The 27,374-nt window shown below is 41.3% G+C and overlaps 1 protein-coding gene across 2 annotated transcripts in view; it reads right to left on the bottom strand.

The window, feature by feature from the left end:
* APBB1IP (amyloid beta precursor protein binding family B member 1 interacting protein) overlaps positions 1-27,374 on the bottom strand; it is an 895,472-nt gene that overhangs the window by 201,463 nt on the left and 666,635 nt on the right. For both annotated transcript variants that reach the window (XM_069211356.1, XM_069211357.1), the window contains one exon: positions 11,527-11,604. In XM_069211356.1, the coding sequence (XP_069067457.1) occupies positions 11,527-11,604 (78 nt within the window). The remainder of the gene's footprint in view (positions 1-11,526; positions 11,605-27,374) is intronic.

The following is a 27,374-nucleotide window of genomic DNA, read 5'->3' on the forward strand; positions in this document are numbered from 1 at the left end:
CAGTAAGATTTGCAGAATCCCTTTTCTTCTTGTCTCTTTTCTTCACCCATCTGCCTTCCCATTTGTCTAATGCTCCCCATGCTTGAATGCTCTGGATTAATTCCCTAAGGTGAATTTTCACTACGGGCATTCTCATGTTCAAAGTCTAATCTGTAACTCCTCTTTAAATGCTTTGTTTTCTCAACCTCTATGTCGTATTTCTCTGGTAGGTCTGCTAATTTCTGATGCACTATTCCCGCTTTGTTAGTAATCAGTTTGCATAAGTATCGCAACTCGTCTTCCTTGAATGTATCCATCCTGCCTAAACCCATGGTTCCCTCAATTAGGTCTTCTGCCTCTAGACTAAGTCTGATCAAATTCAGGGCACTTCCTCCGTTAGGATCTTCTTGAGTGCTACTCAATATCTCTAACCATTCAGTTAACTGCTGAGCTGTCAAACCTTGTATCATAACATTATTGTGACTCACACCTGGCACTTGCTGTACTGTTAGATTCAGGGTTTCTGGTATCACCATGGCTGGATTTGGACCTATGTATGATCTCACCTCATTATTTGGAGGAGTACTGAAAGGACTTAAATCAATTAACGGACCTGTCCCATCAAACGTTGGTCTCATGGTAGTTGTCATTCTTGCATTCGCGTTGTATCTCTCTTCCTGCACTCAGGTTCAGAGATTTCTGCATTTGCGTTGTATCTCTCCCTTCCAGCACTAAGGATCAGAGATTTCTGCTCAGTGTTCTCGTTATTTCCCTGGGCAAACAACAGTATGATTGGACCTATGGTAACTGGTAATGACACTGCATCTGGGCTTGGTATGACATTTAGCTCTCATGGGTGCACCATTCCTGTACTCTGATTTGTTATGGTGAACATCCCTGACTGTGATTCTCTTACAGGAGTGTATCAAGGAACTGTTTGTGACTGTACTGGGGACATCAAGTTTGGGGTGGACTCTATCTGAACCAATGTTGATTTCTGGTACATTTGTCCTGTCGGCACTATCAAGTGTGTTGCAGTATCTACAATAGGCATATCAGGGTAAATTCTTGGAATATCCATTGGCGGCATAGGCCTCTTAACTGCCGAAGTAGCTGGATAATTATGGTTAACCTGTATCTGTTTCTGTGTTCTACTTAACTGATATCGGGGCTGTAGGATCGAAACTGGTGTTTGAACTTCTCTCATGAGCTGCATATGGCAGGGGACTATTTCTCAATAACTGTAACATGAATTCATCATCATCTGACTCTTCATCATGAGTTAAAGACTCTGTGTCATTAGAAGGATACAAATCCCTCTTTCTCGTGCTTTTTCTAGCTTCGTTCTCATTCTCTTGTGTAATTGCAGGAAACAACTTAATTCCCTGTAAAGTCTTGTTTCTCCAAAATCTCTGGTCACTGTCCCATCTAGCCTCTGATAGTAGCTTCTCAGACTTTCTCATTCTTCTCTCGAATTTCAGTTGCTGCTGCTGTCTGGCTGCTAGTTCCCAAATAGCTAATGCCTCGAACTGTGCTAGTCTCTGAGGAGGTTTCAAATCATACAGTCCCCTCCTCAAATTCTCTAAACTCCTCAAATTAAATGTTCCATGGGCAGGAAACGCTAAACTCCCATCTTTCTCTGTCACTTTGCACCATTGTTTCAGCCAAAGACATGGTGTAGTTTTGTATTGCATACTTTATAGGCGGGTGTACCTTCTGGTGGTGTACTTTCTCCTATACTCGTTGAAATATACATGTGTCCCCTCATGGCACTCTTTAAAACTTTGAAAAATTTAATTTTTGCGACTTTTAGGCTACTTTCAATCATATCAGGAAGTGACTTCCAGTCCCAAAATCCTTTTCGCCGAAATTCTCAACCAATGACGCTTCACGGTTGTCCGCCAATCCATGCCTGACCCTTCTCACTAACCAACCTATCCCAGCGTGGCTATAATGACATCACACTCACACGACCAGCAGCTGACAAAGTCTATCAGCTTGTCCTCCTAAACCCGGACTCACGCAACTAATGCAAAATTATTGCAAGCACTAAACAAAATCAAACTCAATGTGTCTGTTTACTGCAGGTAGGGTAACACAATCATTTCAGAAACCTTACGGATTTTTCACTGACGGCCTTTCACTCTAGCAGCTACTCTTTATTTCTCAGTTTCCCTGACTCACGAGCAAAATTTGAATTGAAAATTTTACTCTCAACTGATCAGTGGCTCTGTCCTGGTGCACATAGGACTCTTCAGATCTCAGTCGAAAAACCTTTCACTTACTTTAACACGCACTCTCAGGTTTGTCAACCACGCCCGATTGACCTATCAAACCAAACAAATTTCAACAATAAACTAAGTGTCTCATACACTTTTCAATATACTCCAGAGTCTTATACCTCGCAGGCCCCGTATACCAACAACCATGTGAACAATGTTTTAGCACAAAGCGCCACACACATGTGAAGTTTGATGACTTCTCTACTCTTACACTTCGGAGTACGCAAACACCTTCAACTACTTCATTTGGTGTATGCAACCACCTAAACCCTCACAAACATTACAATTCACCAGTGATTTGCATAAGCTGTGAAAGCACAAAAACTTTTCCATTCACACTGTCACTAGAATGCCAAGAACATCTTCAAACAAGCATTGGCAAGCTCCAAGGTTCTGGGAAAGTCATTCTAAGTACTTAGGGACACATTTTCTCTCCACTTTGTATCATTGAATCTGAAAATCCCAACTTTCACCAATTTCTCTTACCCAATCTGCAAATTATTCTCTCTCTTTAGGGGACTAAAAATACCCTACTACAGTCTCTGGGGACCAGCTATTTCTCAGAGGGGAAACTTTTGTGGTGGCCTCCTAAGGAGACAAAACCATGTTCACTCTCTTACCTTCTCTAGAGGACAAATGCAATGACTGACCTTATGATGATGGGCTCTTAAGGAGACTAACCATCATACTCTGCTACCATCTCTGTTAGCGCATCTGACCTCATTTGGCTTTATATCTTTGATTTAGAAGGGGACGCGTTCGATGTTCGATGGACCTTTTGACTGCGCTTAGAACAAATTCCACCATAAGACTCAATTTCAATACCAATCAATAACAAATATCAATCAAGAGTATCAATAATCTTGGGAGTCAGTAATTTCCATGCACCATGACCCCTTTGGCCATTAATAACCACACCTTTATGTGAAGGTTAGAATGCTTATTTCCCTATATTAACAATGCTAGTATCATGTAACTTAATCTCAAAATCAAATGATATGCATACAGAAACAACACTGGTTGACCAAATTTCCTAAAGCATCTCAATTTAACTAAAGCATGTATGGTTACGCATTCTAGGATTACAGTACAAATCACTAACAAGAATGAGTAATAGAAATAGCATACATTTAGATTCAGCAAAGAAACAACATCAACTGTTGTAAATAATTATCAAACATATTCTGTGAGTCTCCTAGCTAACCTTCTGATTAGAATTGCATGTTTGGGCTTCATGCAAAACAATTTAGTCAACACAAACTTGGAAAAATATCTAACTATGGCTCTACCAAAATATCAGTTGGTACCTAGTAAACAAAAGACAAATTACATCAAACATTAACATTTGATTAATAATACCTCTCCTCGATATGGATCAGCAAGCTGCGACTGTCTTTGTCAATTGGGCATCTGGTCGGTCAGCATAAGACCAGGAAAGAGAATGCTTCAGAACAGGGGGCTCTAAGCTGTCCGAACCAATTGTAAAGCATAGTCTAAGTATCAGCATTCAGTATAAAGTCTAAGCAATAAAGTTAAAGATAGAATTTCTCTAAGTATAAGAATCAAATACAAATGAGCACGGAAGGTGCAAATGATCCGAATGGCACGCTTTTCTTTGTGCAGTCGGGCTAAGTTAAAATCATCTAAAACTCTTCCCACATTGCTATTGATTAAAGAATCATACGTTGACATCTAGTCCAATGAAAGTAGAACTTCAAATCTAAGGTATAACTAAACTGTCTTTCACATGTCGATGATTGTCTCCTCTTTTCCTCTTCCCATCGTCAGACTCGTCAGGTAACAATTTTGTATTTCTCTGTCCTTCAGTTAGTGCATCCATTGTTAGCTCCTGGGAAAATCGCTTTCACACACACTAAACTTTACATTGTCACAATAGCTAATACAGCATATTCTAGCAAGAAGTTCTCATGGGAAAAGAAAATCTTCTACTAGTGTTTGGTCAACGCAGTGAAACAATGCAAGTATTAATTTCTCTAAACAGCCATTTTATGTGAATTATTTAAGCAGTGCAACTTAACGTGAGGCTTTGCAACTAGGCCCAAGACCTCACTAACTTAAGGCCTACAATTTATAAAGCGAATTACATAATACGTGATCATTAATATAACATACTAATACATTGATCTAAACATAAGCACATATTTTCCTATTAATAAGGACACTTTGTGATTATTAGCGGCCACTCAAGTAGGCACATTTTCCATGTTGTGCATTATTTTCTATATTAATTCATTTTCTATGCAAATTCAAAATTCAGAATACATGAATATTCATTAGTAAAACATAATTGTTCACACCCTTCACAAAATGCTCTCCCCGCACTCCCCTGTGCCTGTGTGCATGATCAGCCAGGGCCCCGCCACAAAGCACAGTTTCTGTGTCCATGCCAGTGTTGCTCTCCACCGCATTTCCTCCACCCCTCTCACCAGATTTTCCTTCTCAAGAATGTTGCACCTTTTCTGGGTGCTACATTCTCCAGCTGGTTCATTGCCCAGTTACGTGGGCAGTGGGCAGAGAGGGGGCAGGAAATCTTTGATTGTGGGAAGTTGGAAATCTTTACCTAGCTTCACTGAGGCATATTTCCAAATCACCTGACTTTGAGGCAGAGATTTTATCTTCTCTAATCCATAGTTTGAATCACCATTTACAGGATTTATTTTTGGATGCATGCACTGCAAGACACTATTCTTGACCGTATCAGACCAATTTGGGGGCATCAACTAAAAAGCGATGCCCTTTTCTCTTTGTAGCCTAGCAGTGACCTATTAAGTGACCAAAATGTATCTAAATCAGTAGACGTTTTGATAGCCACAGATGCCAAAATCTTGGCCTGGAGCAATTGGTGGCAAGGGCACATGACATGAGTCCCTGCTGGGTAGAATCAGAGAGACTGTAGGCCTTTGCATCCCAGAGCATGAGTACCTTCACTCAAAGCAAATGAAACCTAATGCATCACTTAATCCCTTACAGAATAGCCTCACTTAAACTGATATACATTTTCCACTTGGTACAAATGGGGATGGACCCACACTGATCACTCAGTTATCATGCATACACCAACTCTTTCTTCACGGATTAGAAAGGCAAAGAAGCCCATGCTTAAAGATTTACTCTAAACTAAGCTAAGACTACTACCAAAGCCACAGCTGATGCCATTATATACACAGTGCATATTGTTCCTGTTACTGGGCACAAACAGGCACAGTGCACTCTAATACATATTTAGACTGTAGCCACAAATGTACACCGTTAGTAAAAAATGGAGCAGGACTCTGCCTTTCACTACTGAACCAGTCCCACACCTAAACGTGGCCAGTGATCCCTCTGCAGGCTGGTTCTATGTGTGACAACACCCACGTGCAGGGGGATATCAGCAGGTGTCCGTGTGACCCCTTCGCCCCATTTTCAGAGGGTGCCCTCGAGGGCATACTGATTGTCCACCACTTCTTTGTGGCAGACAGTGAGTTTGCCTCCTGACAAAATCTTTGCCTCTGTACTCCCATCCGTAATGTGCTGCGGGTGCAGAGGTAGTGTTTCCCTCATTTACACTGGGACATCCCTCCGCAAATGAAGGAATACCCATTAAAAAAATGTGCTTTATGTGCACAGCTGTATCTATTACAGAAGGGACGACACAAATGTCTGCGGCCCTTTCTGTGATATCCAAATGCCCTGGGGGCACAGAAAATGGGTGTACCCACCCGTTGCGCCCCTGAGGCCCTTTATGTAAATCAGCCCATAGTAGGTACATTATGGGGCCTTCTGTCTACTGTTGAACAGACTACTAAAAACTGCTTTAAGTAGTAGTTCTGGTTTTCAGGAGGTATCCCGTTCCTCTCAGTCCACTAGTCAGTGGCAGCGGAAGAGCAAGCACTGGCAAAGGTAATAAGCCTGACCTTGGGAAGCCTGCAATGTTTTTTATTTGTTTGTTTGCAAACATAAACAATAGGCATTAAAAGTATAAATGTAATTCAAGGTAAAAATAAAAAATAAACTGCCAGCTAAACGATGCCATGCATATGTTTGCAAACAATTAAGTCAAACAAATCCATTGGGAAAACATTGGCTACTTTCTAGGAGGATCTGCACATGTGCACAAATAAAATGCTTTCCCTCACAACGAAGAGAGCTAATGGTCGAAGTAGGTTGGCCTCTTTCCCCCATGTTGCACGTTGTGGTGGATAGAAGAACAATTCTGGGGTGCAGCTACCAATGGTGCAGCAAAGGCAAGGGGGCCCAACGAGCCATACACTGGCAACAGTTAGTAAATCACCTGCTCAAGATGTATCTGCAAGGGTCGTGGCTTGGGCTTTGTGTGTTTGCTCTCCACTGGGAAGGGCAGGGTAGAAGTCTGAGGGCGACAAAGAGTAATGCATCAACCATGAGCCGATCTTCTTTGTTAGAATGACCCAGTGCTTAATTTGTAAATAAAGAGGTGCCGGTGCTCAAAGCCCTTCTCTTAAACACACGCTGCTGTAATTAAATCTGCCAGCACTGAGTACTGAGGCAGCGTAATCCTGAAGCCATCTCGGGTCTCTTAAATCCATTTACGGCCACCCCTGCCCGTTCAGCTCATCCTGCAACTTTCTACTTTCTCCCTTTATGACGCTTTTTCGTTTTTCCTTCTTCCATCTTTCCCATATGTGTCTTTTGCTCGCAGCAAATGCTTGAGGCATAAGAATAAGCCCCGGCCCTCACAAATAAGTGCTGGTGCTCAGCACCGGAAACAACAAGCACAAATTAAGCACTGGAATGACCGCAGAAGCAGTCATCCAGTAACAAAGCAGCTCAGACCAAAGTTCTATGAGGCTGAATGTATTTACGGATCCATGCAAACCACTGGATTTTTCTTGACTGGCCAGTGCGCACTGAACCACAATGGGCAAGGCAGACTGGCTCAGAGATACTGGCCGAGCACCACCTTTTCTCGCAGCTGAAGCTGTCAGTGACCATACTCAAAATCACCAGTCGCCTGCCCGAATTGTTTTAATTCCGGTTCTACATTACAACCACCGCTTCTCTGCCAAGTGAGTGAGCTTAAGGTGCTTACGATCTTAGGCTACAAATGGCAATTTGTTCCTGACTTAGGGGTCTCGGTGCTGCATTCAATTATGAGAAGCACTGTCTCTGATAACATTTCAGCAGCAGCGGCTTTTGAAACATAAAAAGCAGGGTAGGTTGTAGGAGTATGTCAGACCTATAAGCAGTAGTATTTCCTCTGTTTCTCCATCCTATATTGAATGCATGTCAGTCTTTTCTTTCAGCCCTTTTACTGCCCACGTGTCTGGCTGATTTCTACCCTCAATGTAGGTTTACTTCTATACGTTACACATTGTCGCTCATTTTATTTTTTTTTACAAAAATATGGGTAATATTAAAGGTCTATAAACCGTTATAAAATGCATCGAATGACACATCGTTTTTAAACTACATTTAATTTCTCTTCTGGCAAAAGAATTTCCTTCAACTCATTTGCCTGGTATCTCACTAGCAAAGCACACATTGTAAAATTAATTGAAGATAGGAACTCCCCATAAAGTCAGCCAAGCGATTTTCCCAGGATCACATAATTCTGTTACTGGGACTGTACAGATTCAAATACAGAATTCTGTTTTTTTATTTTTTTCAACATGGTTACTATAATACATAAATACCATGCCCCACTGTCCTCAAATTCTTTTGCTTGATGAGGTTGAAAGATGATTTCTCTGGTATATGTATGGTATAGTAAAAACAGCTACTTTCTCAGCACCTCATTGTAGACTTTAAAAGTGCTTGTTTTGCCATCGCCCATTGACAAGGAAATTGTTGCCAAGGATCTGGTATCACTTCGTGTTAATTTGCATTTTTTCACCACAACACCGGTTCAATAACTATCTCAGATGAGACCGACCTGAGTGCTTCACATGAAATGGTGGGTCTGAGCATTTACAAGGCTTTTGCATAGCTTGTCCATAGGTCAACTTGACCCCTATTCACTTAATAGACAGTATGTGTGCATTTCTATGGTATTTTTGTAGCACAAACATGGCCAAAAATGTTGCTGAGTGCTCTACTGAGCAAAAGCAAGCAAAATGTTAATCAGGAATAGTACAGGAAGCTAGACTGTGGACAGTTAATGCAATGTGATGTAGTGTTCTTTAAAGAGGTGCATCTTCAACTCTTTCCTAAAATGGAGCAATGCTGAGGCAGCCCTTATGGATATAAGGATGTTGTTCCAGATCATCTGTGCATAGAAGGAAAACACCTTCTGCCTGCTTTTCTTTTTTATTCTTCTTAGTCTCCAGTCTGAAGGTGGCCTGGTTGAGGGTCTGCCAATAGTATCCAGAGAATGTGATCTTGTCTGCAAGGTGAGAAAGGATGCTGAGCATGATGGCTTTGTAAATGACGCAGCTGGCCTTTAAGATGGTGCAAGCTGGTAAAGAAAGCCATTGAGTTCCATTAGATTGGGAGTGATGTGATCCTATTTCCTCCAGCTCTGTATGAGACATGCTGTAGAGCGCAGGATGCCCATGAGGGATGCCAGTGTGGAGTCAAGGGTCCATGGTGCAGAGTGTTACCACCGTCCAGAAGGGAGAGTGTGAGGGCTTATACAGAAGATCTGAAGTCTCTTTTTGGAAGAAACAGTCTTTCTTTAGCATAGAGAGTTGGTAACAGGTCATCAATTTTTGGAAATATGTTCCTTGAGAGCTAGGTTGGTGTCCAAGGTGAAACCACATGACTTGGCATTAGGTGACATCGGGGGGTTGAAGCCATCAAGATTCAGGTCACTGAGCCAGGTATATAGTATTTGTTTATTGTTATTCTTGGCAAATAACGGGAACTATGTCTTGGTTGGTTTGAGCTTCAGGTAGGCACTAGGGGTTCAGCTCTGCAAGAGGAGCAGGAAGTGTTTGAGGCATTCGATGACTGGAGCAAAGAAGACTTTAAGATAGAGTTGTTTATCATCATTATATTAGTGAATCTTGATGCTGTTACCTTTGATCAGAGCCCCAAGGGACTCAATGTAGAGCATTAAGATGACAGGCAACAGTCTGGAACCCCGGGGAACTCCTCAGGTGTCCTGTGAACTGGAGGCGCCCATGTGACCAAACTGGTGTTAATTGTAAATATAGGAGAAGAACCAGTGAAGGACATCCCCAATGAATCCGATTCGAGAAGAAAGGCAATAGCTGCCATCTTTGCTTTACTATGCTAAGATTATAATAAAACTCCTTGGGGTTGTGTGTGTACATTTGATGTAGCTGAGACAGGTGATTTCACAAACAGCCACCATCTTAACCCTTTTATAATTTATTACTGTGTTTTATTACGTGTGTATAATACCAATGTCATATTTACAGTAATACCTTTAATTGAATATGGACTTTTCTTGATTGCCATGACAAACAATACAGCTCCATTATGAAGACTCATGGGTTTTTAGGGAGCCCACACAGCCTTTTTTTTAACACTCCAAGGGGCTTCTCATGGCTAATTGAATCAGAAAGTACAAAATATTACAGTGATGTAGAGATACGTGTGCTGTCTTTCATACAGTTGCTTTGCCTGATCTGTATCTGTGTTTTAAGGAGACTGGCCTGCCTCTTCTGCCTTTTACTTTTGATTTACCCAGGCCTGCTCTGTACCTGTGATTCTTAAAAGCTTTTGTTTCGTCTAACAAACATGTGACCTAAGGAAGATTGTTCTTCCCTTTCTGCAAAAAAAAGCCTACTATGCCTGGAAGCTTGGTTTGCCCATACTTCACAATAAGGTTAGAGCAGTTTTGTCTACCTATCCTGCAACTGTGGCTAAGGAAAGTTTGCTTTGTTCAGTACCAATAGCTTAGAACAGCTTGCTGTGCCTATTCTGCATCCGTGGTTTTGGGAGGCCTTTTATGAATGCCCTGCATCCAGAGTTTATGCTGTTCTTGTGCTGAACCCACAAACAAGTGAACCCCGTCCTGTCTGTCCCACACTTTGAGTTTTTAGAGAAGCCTCTGTCTGATCTACACCTATAGTTTAGAGAAGCGTTCTCTTTCTATCCTCCACCTGTAGTTTAAGCACATTTGCTCTGTTTCTCTTGGACCTTTAATTTAGAGGTGCTTGCTCTATGTTTCCTATGCCTATTGTTTAGAGAAGTTACTGCTCTTTTTTTGCATTTCCGCCTGTCCTGCACATACGATTAATGAAAGCCTTTTCTGTTTATCCTGCATGTGTAGTTTGGAGAAGATTGCTCTGACCTCTCCAGGAGGTATAGGGTACCTTGCACTACCTGCCCTGCATCTATTGATTAGATGTGCTTGTTCTGCTTTCCCTTCACCTTTGGTATGGGGATGCCTGCTGTTCTTGTGCTGCAGGTAGTGAAGAAATTGAGGGCAGTGTGATTTCCCTAATGTGCGGATAAGAGCATGGCCTCTACCTCAAACTCTTCTCTCCAAGTTCCTTGCAGAAGGCAGTAACAGTGGGCACTGGCAGGCCTGGCTGACAGAATAAAAGGCATTGGCTCTTAACACTTTACCACCTTTCTTGTTGTAATGCATTGAACATTCTGCCCAGCCATGGGGTCTTCGTTATTGCATGACCCTGCATAACTGATTTAAACTGATCTCTGCCTAACTTGTGCTATCATTCCTACTCCATTACTTTCCCAGCTCCTTCACCAAGCCTTTTGTCAATATGTGTGAGTCTAAGATCCCACTATCTCACTTATTCCTTAAAGGCATAGCAGGCAGGGGCCCTGCCCAGGAGCCCGAATGAACATTTTAGAAAGTAGACAGAGATGGACAGACCTAAAGGGGAAATGCAAGATTTCATTACCTACCACAGCCACTGTAAGGTCAGTATGGCTGGAGTATGTTTCAGAGCAAGAGCTCAATCTGTAAATGTTAAATTTTACCATTTAGGAAAATGCATAGCTGTTAATAGTCAAGCAGGTGAATAGACTCCATGGCCAACGCATGTCAGGAGTCCATGGATCCCCAGTTAGTTGACCTCTACTAGCCAATGGGGTAACGATATAAAAGACATAGCAAAAATATACACCCCAAAATTGCATGTATATATTTACATTTCTGATTTCTGAATAGCATACTTACTACGAATATTTTTGGTCTTCCCCAACTAGTGTGGGGAGGGGGCATTGTACTTGCATCAACTCGGGGTAGTGGCATGCTTGCTATGCAACTGGCAAAATATGAATATATACTGCATTGATAATGATCACAATACAAAAGCAAGGTGTCTATATGCTCCCTTTACCTTACCTCTAGTAGGCTTTCCTTATTTTTATCATTCATGTCCTTGCTTTCATTTTTTTTCCCTTTGTTGGCATGGTAGAAATTCTGTTGAAAAAAATATTGCCAAAAAGATTAGTATAAGTTAAACAAATTCCAAAAAGCGCGTTTCACGTCATTGTGAAATTAAGTCTGTCAGCAGGGACAGATGCTTAGTTGTCAAAACATGGCTCCCTGAATCTCATCATGAGTGATATTTACCGCAACAGTTTAAACAGCTTATCAGCTAACTCCTCGGGCCAAGACAATAATTATGTTATGGAATCAAGGGAAACGCTTTTGGCCACAGCTGCAGAGTGATTTTTTTACTCACAGAAACAGTGACAAAATGTAACTATTGAGACCAAAAAAGAATGCTTGATTTTCTTGTATTATTTATCCAATAGGTGCTGCTCTTGATAAAATCATTAACTGCTGCACCATATAGCAGAACGTATTCAGTGCAAGTTGTGCACACAAAAACAATATATACAAATGGCAACCCTCCAGTCAACAAAGATAATAATGAGCAATAAAAATGACAAAATCCAAACTTCAAAAGTCCGTTACATTAAAAAAAAAAAAACACATTTTAACTTTAAACCATCGGGCATTTTATGCTTCCTCAAAAGGAACACGCCCAAGAATTGTTTAAAATGTAAGTCGAAAGCAAAGTCGATGTAATTTTCTTTAAAATGAGACCATGCTGATTTTAGACATCTGCACCTGAAGCAGGATTCCTATGTGTGAACTATATTAATTTACATGGTTAGTGTGTGGTCAATATATAGTGTAATGTGAATTCAAACATAAACATAAAAAATCAAGAATTTGTTGAATCAGGCTGATGACATCATTATCCCACAACGTTTGAACAAGGAAAATGAACAGACTGTGAATTAAACTTTAACATTAGGAAATAACATTTTACCAACTTGTGTAATTGTAATTTGAATTTGAGGCAAAAGGAACAGCATTACAATATATACTTTTTTTCTGTGAGCATACACCAACCCGTATGAACCTTTTACTCCTTGATTCCCAGGATTTCAGCTCCGCCATTTGCTGGCCACATCACGACATGACACCATAAGGGTCGCATTGTAAAATAGTTTTAAGTATTTCGATGTGGGCAGTTCATTTTGTATACCCATCAACATTATACGAGCCTTGTCCTCCAACAATATCTTAACAATATTTCAGAGATTGTTTCTAGAATACTGGCAACCCAAAATAGACATAGTCTAGGACACATACAAATTGTGTGGTAGACATCCCCAACCAGCCACATACCTTAACACACAGTTCAGTTGATCTTGCGAAATGGAAGCAAATGTGCTGAAATACAATACACCCTATGCAGTATTTTTATTTGCACTAATCTGAACCCATCCCTTTATGGCCACCTCTTAGAGGCATTGCACATCATCCTCCCACTGGGAATCATCCAACACCCAGGTTTGTTGCCCAATAAGATCTTAGGTTGTCCAACGGTCATAAAGTATGATTAAACAGTATTGGTAGATTAACAATATATTTTGGGGGATTAGGCTACAGACAGTATTCAATGTGCTGGTGGGGAACTCCTCCGATAGAGAAGTAGCCTCCAGTACGTGCGCCCCTATGGAATGCTGTGATGCTATTAATTGTGTTTGACCAATGACTTTGTGTTTCACCACTGCGCATATTAGTTGCTCAATGTTCACCAGTAGCACATTACATGTTGTGTTCAGTTTAGCTGCCTATTGGCTTTGACATGGCATTAGCCATTACATTCTGTATTCAGTTTAGTTGCCTATTGGCTTTGACATGGCATTAGACATTCAGTGTAGCTGCCTATTGGCTTTGACATGACATTAGCCTTTACATTCTGTACTCAGTTTAGTTGCCTATTGGCTTTGACATGACATTAGACATTACATTTGATATTTAGGTTAGCTGCCTATTGGCTTTAACGTGGGCTGAGACATTGCAGTTGAGACATTGCAGATGAGATGTGTTTTTCCAAGCGGTGTTTTTCCACAAGATGGACCAAGCTGTTTTCTTCACACCAGACCTTAGCTGATAAGAGCACGTAGATTTTGTGTTTACCTCGCAATCCAGTCTGAGAACGAGGAGCTCGGGAGAATTGGCCACTCTCCAGGTTTCTTCGGTTCTCACACTGAGTTTGCTTTTAAGGATGACTCTGGGCTACAGGAGGGGTAGATTGAATCTGCTTGACTTCAGACAGGAGCTAGACGTCAGTTGCCTGTCTCCCGTTTGGGTAGAAAATCTCTTTCTCGCAGTTGACCAGAGTCATCAACTTGCAGACCCCAGATAGATGAAGCTGAATATAGGCCCTACAGCCTTGCCCATACGGTGATGAATTTGGACTTTTATGCTTTGCTTTGAAGTTATGCTATAATATAATCACATGTATTTGCTGTGTACATGGCAACTGAGAAGTACTTTGATATATTTTGCTTTCATTGCTGCGACTACTTTTGAACGTGTGCTTCCAATCTACTAATTTAGTCTCTCAGGAACCTCGTGGTGGAGAATTAATAACAATAAATGTCTTCTTTAAACTCAGAAGTGCATTCCAGAGAGGTTCTGTAAGCTCGGTTTTGAGATAAGGGCAGGAAAGCAGAACTATTTGGCTTGGTCGTCAGTTTTCAGAGTCGGAAATTGGAGTTTCGAAGTGCACTATTTAAAAGTGTAATTGTTTTTTGTTGTTTAGAGAATTACAGAAGCACGGCAGACCATGTTTGAAAATGCATGTGAAGTTAAACTGCCTTATGGTGCTGTGAGAAACATGTTTTCTTGTTTATCAGGACTGTATGAGTCTTCGAATGAGTGCTGTGATAAAGCATATTTAGAAAATGTGCCTTTTGAAAAAAATGATGTTCCTTTTTTTCTTGACAGAAGGGTTTGGATACTTTTATCTGCTTACAGAAAAATGCAGGAGAGATGTAGGCAGTTAGAACATGAAAATAAGAATTTACGTGAGCAAATTAGCCAGAACACATTAATGCAAGATAATGCTGAAATCTATAAAACTTCTGTTTTAGAAGAATCTGGCTTTTCCCATTCCAATAATGAGGGGGTTAAGACAGCTGTGAGCCAGTCTGAGCCTCCGTGTGAGCAGAGCATAGAGCAAAACACCCCGCATTCCTTAACTGATATCACTGAGAACAGAGCTCAGAATGTTATTTACAGACCGCTTCTGCAAAGAAAAATTAATTCGGACATGGCAGAGGTACCGTCGCAAAATGTGCAGTTACTGGCACAAGTAAAACAAAAGATTTTAGAGTTTACACCGAGTTTCAAGAGCTTGTTTGATTTTTGGAAACAGTATAGCCCTCATCTGAGTGACATCTTAACACTTGGGTATATAGTAACTAGGAAAAAATATAAGCAGCTGCGCGGTTTTAATTTGGCAAATGAAATAATTCACACTTTAGGTTTCTGCGCAGTGCAAGAGGGAAACACTGATTTACATGTAAATCAGGAACAGGGGAAGACAAGAGTGCCCCTGCAACTTTGGAGTATGAACCCTGAAATATCAAGCATGCAGTGGGTGATGAATTCACCTAACTCTTACAGTATAGGACAGGCACAGGAAGCTACTATCATACACTGGATCTGGTACATGCAAGACAGGGCTAGAGTCACTGCAGCCCTACATGAACAGGTGTCACAAGCCCCTTTTCAGGATGTGGATAGGGTGCAGGGAGTACCACAGGTAAAAGAGTCACCAGTGAAATTGAGTGCACCATTTGAATTTTTGTCCCCTGAGGATAAAAAGCGTGTGTGTTTGACTAATGATTACAATCCAGTTACTGAAAAGTTGTTGTCTAGCACAGGAGAAGGAACAGTGTTGTACAATGTGTGTCAGACTTTAAAGCAAGAGCTGTTTGAGATGTGTCATTTTTAAACTGATTCTTGGTTCACTGCCAATGGTTTAGCCGTTTGGTTTTCCACATGGTGTGTACCTAACTGGTTCAATTCCCTTGCAGATGTTAAAGAGAAAAATTCAGAGAGAAGTGTCCACCCAGAATTCTGACTTAGTGGGGATGGCTAAGTGGGTGCACCAGAAATGTGGACATCTAGGAGAAAAAGCCACTTACAGGTGGGCAGAGATGAGAGAGATGCACATTCCCCTAGATTTGATAAAAACTGTGCAGCATGCACAAGAGAGATCTGTCCCACAAACAGTCAAAGATCAGGTTTTAGGGGGAGTGATTGCTGCAGATTACCAAGGAGAAATTAAAATGTTGCTGATACCTAGAAAAGAATCTGATTCATTCATACAAATTGGAGACCGAATGGCCCAACTTGTCAAAAGTGCAGTGAATGGAGGTTTGGTAAAGAAGGAGTCTGCCCCAGCCCTTCTAACAGTGCAAGGAAAGGAAAGCTGTGGTGCAGCAGATAAAAACCTCAGAGCTGAGGTGTGGGTTGAAGCCCATGTGACCCTCCAGAACCTGTAGAAATCATAACAAAGGGCCCCCAAAACGTCCTGCTGATTATAAAACAGGGAAAGGAAGAGGAAGGGCACATTTCAGATGACAAATGTTATTTGCAAGAAAAGTCATCCTACCACGTTTCGCCACTGACCATGAGTGTGCTGTGTGGTCTCCCTTCGGGTGTGTGCGTGTGGGGTCGGGGAAGGGACCGAACTCCCAACCTGATCCTGATTGAGTAAAGTACAGACCCCATGGATCCATTTTGCGCAACTGGCGCCTTCAGTTCAAGTTCAACTTGTTTGATTACATTCTTCCACTGGAACTAAGCAACCTTACCAGTTAACTGTCTGTGTTTTTTCGTATGGAACTTACATTCCAGCAAACCTTTCAGGTGGACCGTGTACCTTTACATGAGTAGAACTCATGCTACATCAAATTGCTATTTTAGAGTCACTATTATCCCATTCAGAGTATATAAGTTTCAGTCTTTTCTGTGTAGATGTATCTGATTTGAAAGGTTATGAGATCAATATGTTAATCCACTTCCATTGCTTTACAGTGATTGCTTTTATCATTCAAATCTGATTTGCTTATAATGTTTTTTGTGTTGATATTAGTTGTTTTTGTTTTTGTTTGAAATAAGAGGTATGAAACAAAAATTCATTGGTCATAGGGTGGAATGTGATGCTATTGTGTTTGGACAATGACTTTGTGTTTCACCACTGCGCATATTAGTTGCTCAATGTTCACCAGTAGCACATTACATGTTGTGTTCAGTTTAGCTGCCTATTGGCTTTAGCCATTACATTCTGTATTCAGTTTAGTTGCCTATTGGCTTTGACATAGCATTAGACATTCAGTTTAGCTGCCTATTGGCTTTGACATGGCATTAGCCATTACATTCTGTATTCAGTTTAGTTGCCTATTGGCTTTGACATGACATTAGACATTACATTTGATATTTAGGTTAGCTGCCTCTTGGCTTTAACGTGGGGTTAGACATTGCAGTTGAGACATTGCAGATGAGCTGTGTTTTTCCAAGCTGTGTTTTTCCACAAGATGGGCCAAGCTGTTTTCTTCACACCAGACCTTAGCTGATAAGAGCACGTAGATTTTGGCCCTCATTCTGACCTTGGCGGGCGGCGGAGGCCGCCCGCCAAAGTCCCGCCGTCAGGTTACCGTTCCGCGGTCGAAAGACCGCGGCGGTAATTCTGACTTTCCCGCTGGGCTGGCGGGCGGTCGCCTTCAGACCGCCCGCCAGCCCAGCGGGAAAGAGGCTTCCACGATGAAGCCGGCTCGGAATCGAGCCGGCGGAGTGGAAGCTGTGCGACGGGTGCAGTTGCACCCGTCGCGTATTTCACTGTCTGCGCAGCAGACAGTGAAATACATGTAGGGGCCCTCTTACGGGGGCCCCTGCAATGCCCATGCCAGTGGCATGGGCACTGCAGGGGCCCCCAGGGGCCCCGCGACCCCCCCTACCGCCATCCGGATCCCGGCGGTCGGACTGCCGGGATCTGGATGGCGGTAGGGGGGGTCGGAATCCCCGCGGCGGTGCAGCAAGCTGCGCCGCCGTGGAGGATTCAATGGGGCGGCGGTACACTGGCGGGAGCCCGCCAGTGGTGCCGGTCCGACCGCGGCTTTACCGCCGCGGTCGGAATCCCCATTGGAGCACCGCCGGCCTGTCGGCGGTGCTCCCGCGGTCCTCCGCCCTGGCGGTCTTTGACCGCCAGGGTCAGAATGAGGGCCTTTGTGTTTACCTCGCAATCCAGTCTGAGAACGAGGAGCTCGGGAGAATTGGCCACTCTCCAGGTTTCTTCGGTCTCACACTGAGTTTGCTTTTAAGGATGACTCTGGGCTACAGGAGGGGTAGATTGAATCTGCTTGACTTCAGACAGGAGCTAGACGTCAGTTACCTGTCTCCAGTTTGGGTAGAAAATCTCTTTCTTGCAGTTGACCGGAGTCATCAACTTGCAGACCCCAGAAAGATGAAGCTGAATATAGGCCCTACAGCCTTGCCCATACGGTGATGAATTTTGACTTTTATGCTTTGCTTTGAAGTTATGCTATAATATAATCACATATATTTGCTGTGTACATGGCAACTGAGAAGTACTTTGATATATTTTGCTTTCATTGCTGTGACTACTTTTGAACAGGTGCTTCCAATCTACTAATTTCGTTTCTCAGGAACCTCATGGTGGAGAATTAATAACAATAAATGTATTCTTTAAACTCAGAAGTGCATTCCAGAGAGGTTCTGTAAGCTCGGTTATGAGATAAGGGCAGGAAAGCAGAACACATGCCTGAATTGCAAATATCTAATAAAGCTCAGAGTCCACTAGTTTAAGCTCTTACTGGAGTTGTGCAAAGGATTTCCTTGAGTTATGTCCACATACGTCAGCCAGGGATGATACGCCAATCAAATATTATTTACCAAAACCCAGCAGGTTTTAACTTACTGGGTGAGCCTTTTGCATACACATAATGGAGTGTACCTGGTAAGTACCTTTTTCCAACATAGTTTCATTGTGGCAGCCCACTATAATCTCCAAAGTATTAAATGTGTATTGGTAGCCAGGTCATCGACCCCCTCCCACACAGTGCTAAATATATGTCTATAAACCTAAGATCAGATGTTCCAGTAGAGAAAAGAAAACCCATTCATTTATGACCAGTAGTTGTGTTGCAGAAAAAATATTTGAATGCTACGAGTGTGATTTCTGCAACAATTACATCCTGAGCTATTCTGGATTTACTGCCTACCTATAGCAGAGTTTGAGGTGTGACATCAACCCTTTTGAAATGGTTCTCCAGTACCTAGTAGGGTGTGTTTTGAAATACTAAAATCAATTTAGGAAGCACAATCAATTTATAGTGTAATAAAACGCTGAGGAGCGAAAGAGGGAGCATATGCCAATGTCCTTTATCATCCTTAGATTTGTTCAGTACCTGAATCAAGTTACACTCTAAGAAGGACTATTTATCTCCTGTGGTTAATACATTAGACATGCCAAAGCTCTTAAATCGGTCCTAAAAGGAAATAGTGAAGCAGGACTGAGATGCCAAATCGTTGAATAAAAGAGTCTAGATGTTTTCCAATTAACATTAAAATCAGAGACTAGACCAAGTGTATTGAAAATATGAAGGACCCCATCTGGCGCCCATGTTCCTGAGTTCCACTTTGATGGCATCAAAGGATTTATGCTGACAATGCAAACCTGATGCTTACAAAATTACTTCCCCATCTCCGAAGTCGATCATCGGGCTAATATTGCTCTAGGTTGAGCTCTGAATCTGGGCGGGAACTAGGACCCTTTAAGTGTTTAATTTGGGCCAGTGGTTGCTGATGGGGGCCACCGGCACTCATTTTGGAGGACTGGCACTTATTTTTCCCGATTAAACATTTCCTGAGGGGGGAAATACACAAAGGTGAAAGAAGAAGGAAGAGAAAGGCTGATAAAGTGTCACAAAGGGAGGAAGAGGAACCTGCAAGAGAGTGATAAAGGGGCAAAAAGTGCCTGGTTGTGGGCACCAGCACTCATTCTTTTACAAATTATGCACTGGACCCTTTGCACTCTTTTCACAGAAATAATGATGGGCCCTTGGGCTGGCATGTATCTAGAATGAGGGCTTCAACACTTTGTTCAAAACCCAGTCGATCTCTACCCTGTCTGGACCCCCACTTTATGGATGTTGTTTCTGGAGGAGTGTCCCTTAGTGTTCTCTGCCATAGGAGCAATCACTCAGGTCAGGTCTCCTATGCCTGTCATCCTTTCAGCGGGTGTGCCAATGACTGTTTTCTGCAGTAGCCTTCCAAGGTCCCCAACTGTGGAGGGGAGCAGGGCCTGTGCCGTCCTTCTATGATTTACAAGAAGGATTGAATCAGGGGTCCTTTTGAGACCCACTCCTTAACCGAAATCGGTAGTCATAAAAGCCGCCCCTCCTGCCTCTGTACCCAGCTTCCTCACCAACTGGACGGTCAGCACTGGCTGTGCAGCAAAGGACTGTGGCCCTCCACTGTGCATCAACACAACCTCATAGGCTCTGAAACCTGATTCATCACTGCACTCCCCTTTGTCAGCGAGCACAGGAGCCATGACCCACCCAGCGGCATCACAACCCCTTTGCAAAGCACTATGCAACCACCCTTCAGGTTTTTAGACATGGGGAGGGAGAAGAGCAGCACACTGCACAGGACCATTTCCGATCCACTCCACCATGCTCACTGATGCTCTGATAGCCTTAGTTCCAATTAATGTATTCCTTCATGCTAAACACAAGAATTTCTACAGATTTTGGTACAGCAGGACAAGAGTCTATTGGGTTACTGATGACAGAGCCTCAGCTGGCTCGATCAACAATGCTCTGCCTTGCACAGAACCAACAGGTCACAGTGACCAGTTCCCCTGCTTGCAGATTTAGGGTGGACTACCTTCACTGATTTTCTCTGGCCCGTGTTATTATCTGTTGCTTGTATATTACTTTCCACACTTGGCAGACACAAAATCAGAGGACTCTGAAATAGCCGATGTTTGTGCATGCAGAAAAAGAAATGGCTGGAGATGATGTGCGTGGAATGAAGGAGCCACTTGGAGAGAGGCTTTGCACCTTCGAAGGACACACTATGCAAAGTACCAGAGTATAATCATGACAGTTACAATTTCGTTGAAGTCAAATAACTCTCATGATTTTTGTAAACCTCAGGCTTCATTTTGATGTTACAAGCACACATTCCTCATTATCCTCAGCACTGTTGCTATGTAACTGAGAAGTAACATTGTTGCTGCATCGAGGACCTTTTTGTCAGAACTTGTGAAATACCTTGGAGATTGCGATCATGTTTGGAAGGTGACTATGGCCCGCACTGAACACAGAGAAGTATTAATGAAAATCCAATGGAATCAATTTGTTAAAGTACCGTTTCAGATATAGCCTTATAGAAGTATAAACTCATATTTTCTTTTGCATATGATTTGCTTATTGACGCGAGGAATGGGAAGGATCCTCATATCTTTAAAATAAAATACTTTGACACATTTCGCATGATGCATATTTTTTATTAGGGTATTATTTGGGTTTAGTGATGTGATTATTTGATATCAAGATGAACGTTACAATTTTAAAGAAGGAGATAACGAACTCCTTAATTGAGAAGCAGCTTAAAGATATTACAGAAAGTATGCTCACCCAGAAAATCCAAAAAGGTAAGCAGGGATGTAAAAAACTTTAGGTTAATGAAAGTTTTCTGCTATCCAACTTTGGATTACTGCACCAAACCAGAGAACTACACACATGCAGTACATATCAGGGAAGATCATGGAAATGGTTTATTACTTCCTCTGAGTCTTCCTTCTCTGACTCTGAGGACAGAGACCGTCCACCTCAATGTAATATACCAGCACAGAAGACCAAAGAATAACTGATTCACCACAAAGTAATAGTCTTTTGTTTATGGAGAAGCTCCAGGAGAAATTGACAGCCTTATGAGACAAGAGAACTGTACAACAGATGAGTGATATATAGACAGTGATGTAAAAACTGATTATTTATCTGATCACAACCTGATTCGAACAGAACTGCAAGTTCTCTTTAATTAGCTCTTATGTGTTCATGTTTGAGCTATCAGTTTGCTCCATGTGACAAAGAATGGAACGTTTAGATTTTTTCCTAAAAAGCAATCTAGAAATCTTTCTTGATGACAAGGAATATGGAGAATTATAGGATCAAAGTAGATCAAGAAATAAATTGACCCTCACTGCACCAAGACATGGTATATCACCACAGGACATAACTTTAAAGAACAGTAATAGCCCTTACATATTGCATTGAGAAAACCGAAATGGTACAAGTAGATCAACTCGAGAAAAAAGCTACTCCAGTCACAATATAGGCACTAAAAATAGTGGGCTCTCAGTTCCTCGAAGAATACTTTAGCCATAATCAAACCAGTGGATAAGGAGGGAGAAGTTATAATACAAAGCATTATGGATTAAATGTTGAAAACTAGAGCCTGTCTGTAAAACGTAGTATACTATACATCTAGTATACCATATATCATAGGATACAATGGATATTTTCAACAAAACAGAGTGCTCCCCATTCAGTGACCCAGACTAAAGATTGGCCATACTGAATGTTGAAGTATTATACATGATTATCCTGCATTAGGAAGCCTTAGTCACATCTGATCTACTCGTCTATCTAAGAGAAACACTGATGTTGACAAAATGGAGTCCATTATCGAACTGACTGCGCCCACACTTAGAAGAAAACATTTTAGTTCCAAATTAATTTCTACAGGAGATCAAATCGGAATTTGCAAATTTGTACCCACTGCAGTACGAACTTTAATGACCTTTTAACAACAATCCATATTCTGGTATAAATGTAGCAACAATGTCATATGTTTTTGGGAAGAGACACCTGACTACTTAAATTATTTAAAAAAAATGTTGAATAACTTAAAACACATCACATGAACTTTGTGATGAATATCAGCAAAACATTGATCGATGTAACTTTTTTAATATAACATTTTATTATTGTGTATTCTCATTTATGCATGAATACAACTTAAGGGGTCACCCAGCAAGGTCACATAGCTACAAACTAGCATGTGAGTGCAAGGACAGCACTGGACGGGTTTGGCAGTTGAAGGTAGTAAGTTTACAACCAACCTTTCACATGAAGCAGAAGTATGTATGTGGTGTTTGGTTAGTGCAAACCTATCCAGATGTTTTGTGGAGTGCTCCACAGAGTCACAGGCAAGAATACAATCAAGAGATAGGAGGGGTAGCTGGGTTCTGGGAACAGAAGTGTACTGTTACTGCAATGTGATGTAGTTTTCTTTAAAAGGATGCATCTTGATCTCTTTCCTAAACTGGGCAGCATATGGGTGGTTCAGATTATTACAGGGGTGGAGTTCCAGATCCTGGGGACAGAGATTGAAAAGGCCAACAGCATTGTTTTTTTTCTTTTTTAAAATATTTAGTCTCCAGTCTAATGGTGTCCTTTGAGCAGGAATGCTGAGAGACACCAGAGATGGTGAACCTCTCTGCAAGGTAAGTAGAGTGCTAGATGTGATGGCTTTGTCAATGATGCAGCTGGTTTTGAAGGTGGTGGTGCGGCTGGCAAAGTGAGCCAATGACGTTGTATCAGGATGGGGAAATGTGATCATATACCTTTAGGCCTTGAATGAGACATACTTTGGCATGTAGGAGATCTGGGGGGCAGTGTGGAGTCTGATAGGCCAGGGAGTAGGATGTTACCACCAGCCATATGGGAGAGTGCAAGAGCATCAGCAGCAATTGCATCTCCTGTCACACACGGTGCAGATACTGGGGTCTTAACAGAAGTCTCTCGTATATATCTAGTACAATGAAAATCCAGTTCATCTGATTACTGTTCGATCCAGCCAGCCTCCACAAATGTCTTTAAATCGCTGAGGCATCCTTTGCCCCTGTAAACCTTTTACTTGGCAGCTATATGCTGGACCATATCTCTTATTCATTATTTGGTTGTTGGTATTGTGGGGCAGCCCCATTTTGGAAGCAATATCTGTTTACGCCCCTAAGAAAACGTGATTTACCAATACCATTTGGTATCAACATATTTCAGTTGTGTCTCATATTCCAAAGAGCATTGTAAGATATTCATTTCTATGGCCAATCCATGATAAATTATACTTGACCTAAGCATCAAAAGGCAAGATGTATACCTACAGCCCATACCAGATCAACTGACAAGAACAGCTTACAGCACTACTGCCATACCCACATATGCAGCTTGAGGGAATAGTTACATTTTGGCAAGTTATTTTGAGTCAGGAGGGACTGTCTCAAAAATAAGAATTCTGGAAGGGTTCTGAACAATTAATAAATAAACTTAATGAAAGGGGATACCCTTACAAATATCTTACATTTTATGGAAAAGGTGAACCATACCTCCTGTGAAGACTTTCTGGCACTTAATTTAAACTACCCCAAAAGTATGTGTTACTACTTTCTGTCCCATGTGGCAATAATCAATGGAGGGGCTGCTTCTTGCCACATATGTTAATACATGCATTTTCTCTCTCACTCTCTCTATTTCTCTCTCAAACCCACACATGCACAAACCCATATATTCATATAAATATGAAACATTCCCACACATGTGAATCAGACATGAAACACACAATTTTTAAGTCCAAAATTTCGTTATTTTTGATTTTATCTCCTGTCCCCCATAAGTTTTTCAAAGTCTACCTCTTTCCTGCTTCAAAATATTGGTATTTATGCTGTACCCAGATACAATGAAACCCATGCACTTTCTCACATACACACATTTTCATCAGGATTAAAATCACCAAATACATTCAATAAAGGAACCTCCGCTCCAGATTGGCACCTCGCCTCACAACCCCACCATACAATAAAAAAAACATACATGGTACATTCTTCTCTCTTCAAGCAGCCAAACTACGGAATTCATTTCCCCCAAACATAAGACCCACAGATAACTATCTTATCTTCAGAAGACTACTCAAGAGTGGGCTCTTTCCTACATAACCATAATACTCAAACAGTAACATACAGCATATCTCTGTGCATGTAAACATTTATAGTTTGATTATGAATGAAATGAAATGAGCATTTATAAAGCGCATAATCGCCCAGGGGTATCTAAGCACTAAGCATTTATAAAGCGCATTGAACCGAGGGGTATCTAAGTACTAAGCCAAAGCAGAACTCCTTAACTAATAACAAGCCCAATAAACTTATGTCGAGAAAATCCAGGTTTTCAAAGAAACAAGCAAAAGAATCAAGCCTAGCAATATGGGTAGGAAAAGAGTTCCGTAACCTGAAAATGAACAGCTGCCCCATCTGACTTTGCGAGACCTAGGAATGATGACTTTCCTGCCTGAAGAAGATCTGAGCGACCTGCCTGGAACATACCAATTAAAAAGTCCAGAAAGATGTTTGGAGCCTTTATGATCTTAGAAAGACCAGGCATGTATGTATTTAGATATGTGTATTTCTTTGTACAAATATGTATAATTACTAAGGTTTTTAAAATATATAGACAATCTTTAGCTCTGCTTAACAAATGTAAATGTAACTCTTGATTAAATATGTGTATACATCATTTTATGCTTAACATGTATTTAGGTTACTGCGTTGTTTTCATGGAAGTTATTTGAATAGATTTTTATGGGTCTCTGTTTTATTTATCTATCACAAAATGTAAATCTTATTATAACTATTTTATCCACAAGTGCTTCAATATTGAAATACTGACGAACATATAAATAAATAAAAATAGTAAAAAAAATAACAAATAAAGCCATTCGAGAGAGTGAACTACAGCTCTGAGGCAAGGCTTACGGGGGTTGATTCCCTGAAGGCAGAACAACAAAGTCCAGAGGCAATTACACAGTGAGAAAAGGGGTATTAATTTCCAATCCCTGCATTTACCTGATATCTATAATACATTCACCTATTCAGAAATGTCATAAAACCTACTTTAGTTATTTGTAGTGTCTGAGATCTCAAGATGTGATTATCAACAGTTAACTGTCAAATAATGTCATTAGTTTGTTTCTTATTTTTCTTTTTGTGTTAGAGCAGGTTGGGTCTTTTAGGTTTAATTCCTGTCGCTATTTAATGAAAAATGTTTATGATGTACCCTCCAAAGAAGGATTTATTTTTTGGAATCCTCTCACTGTTCTTTGACATTGCCCTTTTTGCTTCAATTTCACCTTATTCTGGTGAAATCTCCAGATGGGATACTGTCAGCACAACAACCTATCTCCAAGGGTGAGAATGTTGAGAAATGCCTCTTTTGAATAGACCGGCATTAATACTCCTCCATCATCAGAGCCTTAAGCACAATGTGCGTCTGCATGTACCTAATACTGCTGGATTTTTGTGCATGCACACAGACGTCCTCCTTTCCTGTCAGAATAGTGTGAGCGTCTGAAGAGTATATCCAGAGACATGTGGACAGTTTGTGCCCCCACCACAGGAACCAGTATTATTTAAAATAACTCTTAAAAAAGGACCTGCGCTACACTGCATGCTGGGGAAGCCTGATGGATGACATACATGTCTGTGCATTTCCTTCATGACATTAGTGCACCAAATAATGACTGAGGGGCAGCATATTAATAATAGGGTTGCGCTGCCCTTGCATTGCAATGGCAACACTCAATTCAGATTTACCAACCCACACAAGGCCACCTTGACAATGTCCATGTTGCTGCCTTGCATTACTCTGCCCCAGGAAGAGGATGTTCCCATGCATCCATCTATGGATTTTGGAGCATTCCTAGATTTGCCATGTGTGGTAGACCTGGATATGTCTCAAAATGCTCTGCCTTCTCTGGGAAGGTGTAACAAGGAGGAATATATTTATTTCTCCTCGTTTTTTCCTCTTTCAATGTGCATTCTGCAGCACACAAAAAGAGGAAAAAGCCTCAAGAGGATTGTTTTTGTGCAGGAAGGTGTCCCTTTCTGATCAAAAACAATACTGAATTGGCAGAAGGCAGCAAACTCTGCACCAGCTCAAGGAGAGGACAGGAATGTGTCATATAATGTTAATTATGCAGCATTCCTGCCCACTTCCTTTCATGCAGCACAGCGAAGCAAGGTGTCTTACTGCGTGACAGAAAAGAAATGGTGAGCTCCTTAAGATATTTTATTTAATAACAGGAAAAACAGTTTTCAGGCAAACGATCTGCTTTCTGCCCAGCAGGAATGGTGCCATCTGTTCAAAGAATTACTCCCAGATAAAGACTGTGTTGATTATGCATTGGAATCAGACCTGGTGTTCAGAAGATGATAAAGACTTATAACCTCACTGAACATGGAAAGGACATCATTTACATTCGTTTAGTGTCTGTACTGAGGCAGAACACATTTTCAAAATTATGTAAATTATCATTTGCACCCCAAAACAAAATGTATCATGTTTATTTTAGTACCTTTATAACCACAGCTGAAGATTGAAGGTAAAGTTGAGTCCAGGTTTGTTTTCCTAAGCACATAGATTTCAGTCTTTCTTTGTCCTATTAGTAACAAAGTCACAAAGGTCAGCTTTGTACTTTCCTTGACTAGCAGATGTTCCAGCTTCATGCTCAGTATGCAAGGTGAACTGATGTTTTCATACTGCACACTCAAAAGTTATTTTTTAAAGATAGCATGACTTACCTGCATCACTATCACAGCTGCTTATTTTGGTTTTGGGGAAGAAGGTGTGTCCAACCATTTATATGAACCAGTCCAAGATGCCCACAATTCAAATGTTCTCTTATAGTATCTTCACAATCCACGATAGAGCCTGGATTCTTTTCTGATATATATATATATTTATATATTTATATATATATTATTATGTACATATATGTATATTCAC

This window comes from Pleurodeles waltl, chromosome 10 (assembly GCF_031143425.1).
Source record: "Pleurodeles waltl isolate 20211129_DDA chromosome 10, aPleWal1.hap1.20221129, whole genome shotgun sequence".
Taxonomy (NCBI): domain Eukaryota; kingdom Metazoa; phylum Chordata; class Amphibia; order Caudata; family Salamandridae; genus Pleurodeles; species Pleurodeles waltl.